We start from the raw sequence: 7,641 nt of genomic DNA on the forward strand, positions 1-7,641 counted from the left end.
TCTTTCTAAGTCCAAAGCAGCATTTGTCTCTATAAAACTGTTTCAATAGCAGCATGATGAAAGACATAATTAATAAACAATAAGCTTAAACAGTTCTTCTTAGTATTGTAGTTCATTACACTGTTCATGGTTTCTGAACAACAACTGCAGGTGTGCATTATATTTTACAACAAGCACTGCCTTATTCAATAACAATTTAGAGACTATGAGTTCTATTTGATAAAAAAATATAGAATTCAAAAAAAGTGGACAAAACGGTTTTGACTCAGGATATATATAGCATGACTTAAGATAAATGCCTGCATTTTCAGAATGTTTCAAATGTTATTTTTTGTGTGCTCCTTTGCACTGTTCCCCTGGAAACAGTTAATTGTGCTAGAGAACAAATGACTGACTCAGCAGGCAAAAGAACAATGTGTTGAATTCATAGCTTATTGTCCCCCTGCACTTCAACAGACCCCCGCCGAGTTCAAAGGATGAGGAGTCCTGTAGAGTGGGATATCACATCAATGTTCCCAACTTAACCATGCAAAAACATTGAACTAGATTAATCTTCAGAAAACCTGAAGCCAATAACACTGAAGAAGCTGGACAGTGCTTTTCATCCAGTCAGTATTCAGAGGCCCCTGCATAAGCTGTAATAATAAAAGGAACAAAGCCTGTCATATATTCAAATAATGAATCATATTAATTTCAAGATTTTTTTAGGGTTAAAGAAATCAAAACGCATATACAACCGTTTTTTCTTGGTCTTGCAAAATATGCTGAATTTGTTGCTTTGGATATACAACTTTCTTAAGTTAGAAGTTTTTTTTTGTTTTTGTTTTTTGCCCCAAAATTTTGTCAGATAAATATAACCAGGTTTGGGGTTTTGTTCTTCCCTCATTAAGAAAAAAAAAATATATAGACAGATATAGATATATATATATATATAGAGAGAGAGAGAGAGAGAGAGAGAGAGAGAGAGGGGGATTAATCGATCTTATAGGTGAAACGGCCCCTCCGGACATCACTTTTGGTTGGTATATTATGGGTAAATGCCCCTTTTGAAAGTTTGCCCATGCACCCCCCAATTGAGAACCACTGCTCTGGTGTAGCATTTATAACTTTGTCAAGAACATGCAGCCACAATAGCCTTTGCAGAACCAACAAGGAACTTTTGAACAGTTTTAAGTGTGTATTGGCACTAGCAAATTGGAGACATTGAGCTATTGCCTAGTACTGAAGTGAAAGATCGACTAAACTGAGAGATCTTATATTGTCGTAATCTTTTGATGAGCTTTAATCACTATTAATTAGGCCTATCAATCACTGTGATGAGTGTGAGATGTGAGTGATCCTAGTATCGGTCTATATGGTGAAGCGGAGGGGGAGAGGTGTGAGTCCAAAGCTCCTCCCTGCTGATTGTTGAGAGCAGTAGTGATTCAGTCCCATTGTGTGAGAGAAGCGGATCAAACGCCCCACACAGTGAACCTCTTTTTCTCATGGAAATAAAGTGTCTGCCTCTCATTCATACATGAGTTTCTCTAATGCAAAGAAGTCGAGCACGCAGGGAGGCTGCACACACACAACTGAGTGAAGTTAAGAGCACGCGGGACTTGGAGAGCGACTTTGGAGAAGAGGATTCCTAGACGCGCACACACGCTAAATGAGGGCATTTCTCTAGTGAGATTGATGAGGTTTTGCTGATATTTCACCATGTTTGCCCTTGGACGGTGCGCACTTGTTTTCGGGCTGCTGTGCGCTGCGCTCTCTGCGGGCGCATCGGTGTGTCCAGCCGGCTGCGAGTGTTCAGAAGCCGCGCTCACGGTCAAATGCGTTTCTAAAGATCTGCGGGACATACCGACCGGCATACCGAGCTACACCAGAAACCTCTTCATCATCGGAAACCACATCATTCAGATCGGACCCGAATCTTTCCAGGGACTGGACAACGTGACAAATTTATCACTGTCTAACAACAGGTAAAGTCAATGATCTAATTCATCTTGACCTTAAAAATGCCATTATGTTAACCACTGTTACTAGAGGATCTCCTTCAAACTGTGTAAGAAGCTTTCTGTCATTTTAATGTCTTATTTTAAAGACTAAATCTAAGTTAAATGTTTCCGTAAAGCTTTTTGGTTGAAACTGTGCTTACAATCGTACTTTTAAAAGAGAAAGCTCAAATAGAAGCTCTAAGATGTTTAATGTGTGTACAGGTTTTATTGACCCTCAGATAATTTTAGCTTGTGATTTATTTTTAAATGAACCAAATTCTGTATATTGTGCTGAAGAATGTTTGAACTAGTAAAACAGTTTAATGAAGAAATGAAGTATAGGATCTTGTTAGTCAAGGATGTGACCACAGGACCAGATGTGAACACTCCATCATCATAACATTGTTTTATTCAGAAAGTTCCCCGAAAGAGAGTTTAATTGTGTAAAAAAAAAAAAAAAAAACCTTTTTATCTCTTGTTGGTGTTATCTCCTTTTAAATATGCTTATCAATTTATATGCATTTTCATTAAAAAGTAGTGTTGACGTTCTTGCCATGAAAATAGCCTAAACTGACATGGATTAAAACAAATTATTGGCCTTGACAATCATGGACCTATGAGGAACCTTTAACATACACAAAAGGTTCTTTATAGAGGAAAAAGTCTAGATTATTAAGTTCAGATTATTAAAATTTTATTCACACAAAGAAAAGAAAAAAATCACTGAAAGGTTCTTTGGGGAACCTAACATGCTTCTTCAAAGGCATCACTGCATAAACCTTCTTTTGGAACTTTTATTTTCAAGAGTGTAGAGTAAAATTGTTCATTTTTCTCTGTCCAGGATCTCTGAGGTGAAGTCTCACACATTTACTAGTCTGCGTAGCCTCAGATCGCTGGACCTCAGCAACAACCAGCTGGCCATCATCCATCCTGAGGCGTTCACTGTCCAGAGCCGTATGCTGAGGGAGCTCAACCTCAGTCGGGCTCTCTACAACCACTCGTCCGTCATCGATTTGGCCACCTCTCTTCGCTGGAGTACTTTGAGTGACCTGCTGGGGCTGGACCTGTCCAGTAATGGTCTTGTCTACTTGCCCCCTGGCATCTTTTGCCATCTTGTAGGCCTGCAGCGCCTTCAGCTTTCCAACAACTCTATAGTGTCCATACATAACGGCACATTCACAGGACTGGATCATCTCCAGGAGCTCGATCTCACCCATAATGCCCTCAGGACTTTGCGTGAAGAGGCTTTAAAGGAGATGGATCAGTTGCGTTTGGTTAGGCTCCACTTGGCGGAGAATCCTTACACCTGCACATGTGACATCGAGCCTTTTGCCGCCTGGCTGAACGGCTCACGAGTGCGTGTAGAAGACGTTGAGCACCTGACTTGTGCGTTCCCCGTCGCATTGCAGAACACATCGCTATTGACTGTGGGTGAACTGGAATTGGGTTGCCATAAGGTTGGAGAGGGCGACAACCTAGCACTGCAGACCTCCTACGTGTTCTTGGGTCTCGTGCTGGGATTTGTTGGTCTAATGTTTCTCTTTGTGCTCTACCTGAACCGTAAAGGTATTAAGAAGCGCATCAACGACATGCGTGACGCATGCCGGGAAGTCTGGGAAGGGTATCACTACCGATATGAGATCGATTCAGATCCCAGATTGTCACAATTTTCTACAACAGCTGATGTGTGATTGGACATGAACTCTTCCAAAACCAAGCTCCTTTAATGAACTTGTTTTCTATTGCATTTATACTTGGAAAATGCTCGTATGTGTCGCGAACATGTAGACATTTAAGTAGGCACATTTTCTTGTGAAAAGCATGTAATGCCTGTCTTGTCAAAGCCTTTATAACAAGCACACCTCCCTCTCAAGTCTGCACAGAATTGGCCTTTGCTTCTCAATCGCATTTGCAGAGTTGGCTTTTGCTTCTCAATCATCATGGGATGTTTGAGGATTAGCCCAATAAAGGGGCAGAAGCCATAAAGTAACTCTGACAACCAACAACCAACTAACACCCACCCCAATCTCCATTGTCCTGTACTGGAATATTGCCCACCTCCATTGTGCTCAAGTGCCTTTTTTATTGGATTTAAGGGGCTGACCAGCTTCAAAAAGGGACAACTCTTTATGTGTATGTATATATATATATATATATATATATATATATACACACACAGAGAGAGAGAGATAAATGCAGTGCTGTTTTGGAGTTTTGAGGACTGTTTTATTGCATGCTTGCGCAGCCCTGTTTTTATGGAAGTGTACGCCATTCTAGTGTCGGACCCTGAGCAACAGTATTAGCAACCTTCTATGGTCTTTTCTGTCCCTCTATCCACAGGGAGTCTGCGAAGAATGTGCCAGATTTTCTCTCCAAAAGCATTCCAGCAGGAGGATAACCTCTTCTAAGCTCTAGAAGGAGGATCTTTTGAAGAAAGAGAGCCAGTTTGCAAAAATCTCCGGCTGCTTTTTTTTTTTTTTCAAAAGAAACGTTTTGCTTTGTTTTTTATTCCACTCATTTTTATTGTCAGAATGATGAGAACCAGCCCTTATGAGGGCCGCTAAGCGAGACCCCTCCTCCATGAAGCCTGTTCGCTCTTTGAAGACTCAGTCTGGCTCAGTTCCTCATATGTTCCCCAGCTTTTTCTGTTTAAGGGACTGTTACGGTGATAAGATACAGATGAAGCTGGGGCCGTTGTGCTGAAGGGTCTCCTGCTCTATTTTTTGAGTATTGTTTCCAAATGTATAAGACTGAAAAGAAATATCCTTGATGTGTTGTGCCAGTGTCCTGCCCTTGTGTCTGGATAACATGGTTTTATGCAGCATATGTTTGTCAAAAGACTATTTAGTCTCTGAGTGAATCTCACAAAGACAAGAAATTTCTTATGCAAAACTCTTGTTTTTTTTGCATAAACACTGTAAAAATTGTTTGTAATTTTAACGGTAAAAAACTGTAAAACTGTAATTGCTTAACAGTATGTACCCTTACTATATACAGTGAAAAACTGTAATAGCACTCACAGGTAAAATGCTGTTAAATGTACGGATTTTGGAAGTACACTGTAAAAAAAAACTTTACCGTTGCATTTACCATACCTTACCGTAAAAAATACTGTAGCAATTTTTATGTTTTACATCATTGAACTAATATTTACAGTAAAAAAACTGGCAGCTGTGGTTGCCAGTACTTTACCGTATAAAAATACTGTAGAAATATTTACGGTAAGAAACTGGCAACCACAGTTACCGTTTTTTTACCGTACATTTCAACAGTATTTTAACAATGAACAAAGACTTATTTAAAAAAAAATTTTTTACATTGTGACATTTTTATGACAATTAAGTACAACATAAATAAGTGTGTGTGTGAGAGAGTGTGAGAGAGTGTGTGAGTGTGTGAGTGTAGTAAGTCATGGTAGTATTTGTTTTGGATGGAATTATTGTAGTATTTTATTAACTGTCGTAATCTCACAGTGCAAAATGAAATGAAAATCAGTGCAAACGCATATATATATATATATATGTGTGTGTGTGTATGTGTATATATGTATGTAATATATATTCCTTTGTGAGATTCACCCAGTTGGCCACAGTGTTTTCGATTGAGAACCATTATCTATGGTAAAAACATCATATCTTTGCTTGACAAATTATGATATGAAACTTCTCAGAAATCGGGCCTTCTTCCATTGTGCTTTCATAGCTTTGTACTCATGTATTATTCATTATATTCAAATGACCCTTTCTATAAAGAGGTAAGGAAAACCGTTTAAATGGGATGCCAAAAGCAAAATGTTTACTCATGAATTTATCAGGTATCAAGTGCAAAAACAACTCTTCTGTGGATGTGGACAAAGAAATGGTCTTTCTTCAGGGTAGAGTTTATTTTGCATGCTCAAAAAAATAAAGGTTTTTACATTTTAAATTAAAATTATTCTCCAACTTGCGTCTTGTTGATCAGAAAGCGGTAACTTTTTTAATTAGAATTCCTTTAGTTCCTTGATAACAGGATTTACAACAGGAATTATTCACAAACTCTCCTCCTTTCAATGGACATATTTACACAGTATCTAACAAATTAAGTTGTTCCCCTCATTTTGAGTTTCTCATTGTATTATCCTTCAAATCAATCCAAATGAAATTGCATATTGCAGAATGAAGTGAAAATACGTTATGTGCGTTACGCGTTGTTATGTTGATGCTGTAATATTATTCTCCCTCATAACAAATGGCCTTTTACCAAGAGCTTGCAGGGCATCCGAGGTGTTTCATAACTGATAATAACTATGAGCAGACTTAGTCACATTTTTACGGCTGCAAATCTCCACATGCAACACGTTATTGGAAACACATGAGTTCAGCATATGTATGATAATTGGCTACAGTATAAAGTTGCATGTAATGCCTCATTGAAAATCATCTATGGTTCAGAGAAAGGCTCTGTGTCTAATTTAAAACATTTAAAAATATTTTAATGAAAGTTTTGATTACGTCAGCCTTCTACCAAATGTAAATCAGAATAGTTGGTCAAAACTATTAAAGGTCATTCACATTGGCAGCGATCTGGAGCAAAACAAAGCGACCAAAAGTCTCATGTTTAATGTGAGTTGGCAATTCGAAGTGACTTGGTGAGTTAAATGTTATGCAAACTAAACATTGACCAATGAGAGTGTAGAAAATGCTCACGTGATCTACATCCAGTCAAGTAAAAACTGTACAGCGATTTAACCTTTCTGTGTGATGTCCCCTACATTGAAGTATTTTTATTGCTACTGCTTAATGTTATCGTGGCTGGTCATGACATGATGTTAGTATTGCTGATAGTAAATGCAGCATGAGAGCAGAACTGAAGAGTTTACAAAGTACCTTTAACCTCCAACAGCTCCCTGTTCAGAAGACCGTGGTGGGCTTGTTAAAAACAAAGAAGAAATTTAGCCAATTAGTTATGAATTTATGGTTGTCCTAAGGCTCCGACCCACGAACATTGCTATTTACCTGGCATCATCTAGCTGGACACCGCTGTGCCAAAGAACAGTAGTGAAGATTAATGTAATCTTCTCTCGGCCTCATGGTAAGCCTGTAGGCAAGACAAAATATCCCACGGCTCTAAATTTCATCTTGTTTGCGTCTGACTTTCAAGCAAACTAGCCTTTTAAGAACAAGAACAAAGACATCCAAGTTCATGTGACCGCTGTGCTGTTCATGAGACACACTTGTTTTATTTTCATCGTTTTATTCTTTCTCTATGGCCCTACACTGTGGTTTTTGCTATTAAACAGGAAAGTGCCCTCAGGATGTTACAGAGAAATGCTGCTCTTTTGCAATTAGTCATGTATTTGCAGACTCTAATGCTCTTTGGTTTAGAAACATCCTGGCACCATTAAGAGACATTTAGTGGATTGATATATGGGTTCATGAAATGAATCTCACGTCTAGGGATTGAATACATTAAAGGCAAACCCACAACAGTCATCAACATGACAACAGCGATTTAGTGGCAGCTGACTGTCTACAGAGGCATTTTTCTCCTCAGCTTTCTTTCTTAACCTCAATTCCCGCCTCCAGCTTGTCCTTTCATTTTCAGTTCTTTAGTAAACATCTCTTTGTTACTCTTCTTTTCTCTTTCCATATCTTTTATTTTCATTAAGATACTGTATATGACC

At 38.6% G+C, this 7,641-nt stretch overlaps 1 protein-coding gene across 1 annotated transcript; it reads left to right on the forward strand.

The window, feature by feature from the left end:
• The first annotated feature begins 1,069 nt into the window (after positions 1 to 1,069).
• tpbg1b (trophoblast glycoprotein 1b) lies at positions 1,070 to 4,163 on the forward strand. The gene is made up of 2 exons (XM_082186773.1): positions 1,070 to 1,964; positions 2,821 to 4,163. The coding sequence occupies exons 1-2, from the start codon at positions 1,699 to 1,701 to the stop codon at positions 3,668 to 3,670; spliced, it is 1,116 nt and encodes a 371-aa protein (XP_082042899.1). The 5' UTR covers positions 1,070 to 1,698; the 3' UTR covers positions 3,671 to 4,163.
• The last annotated feature ends 3,478 nt before the right edge of the window (positions 4,164 to 7,641 follow it).

This window comes from Leuciscus leuciscus (genome assembly GCF_965113295.1).
Source record: "Leuciscus leuciscus genome assembly, chromosome: 12".
NCBI classification, from domain to species: domain Eukaryota; kingdom Metazoa; phylum Chordata; class Actinopteri; order Cypriniformes; family Leuciscidae; genus Leuciscus; species Leuciscus leuciscus.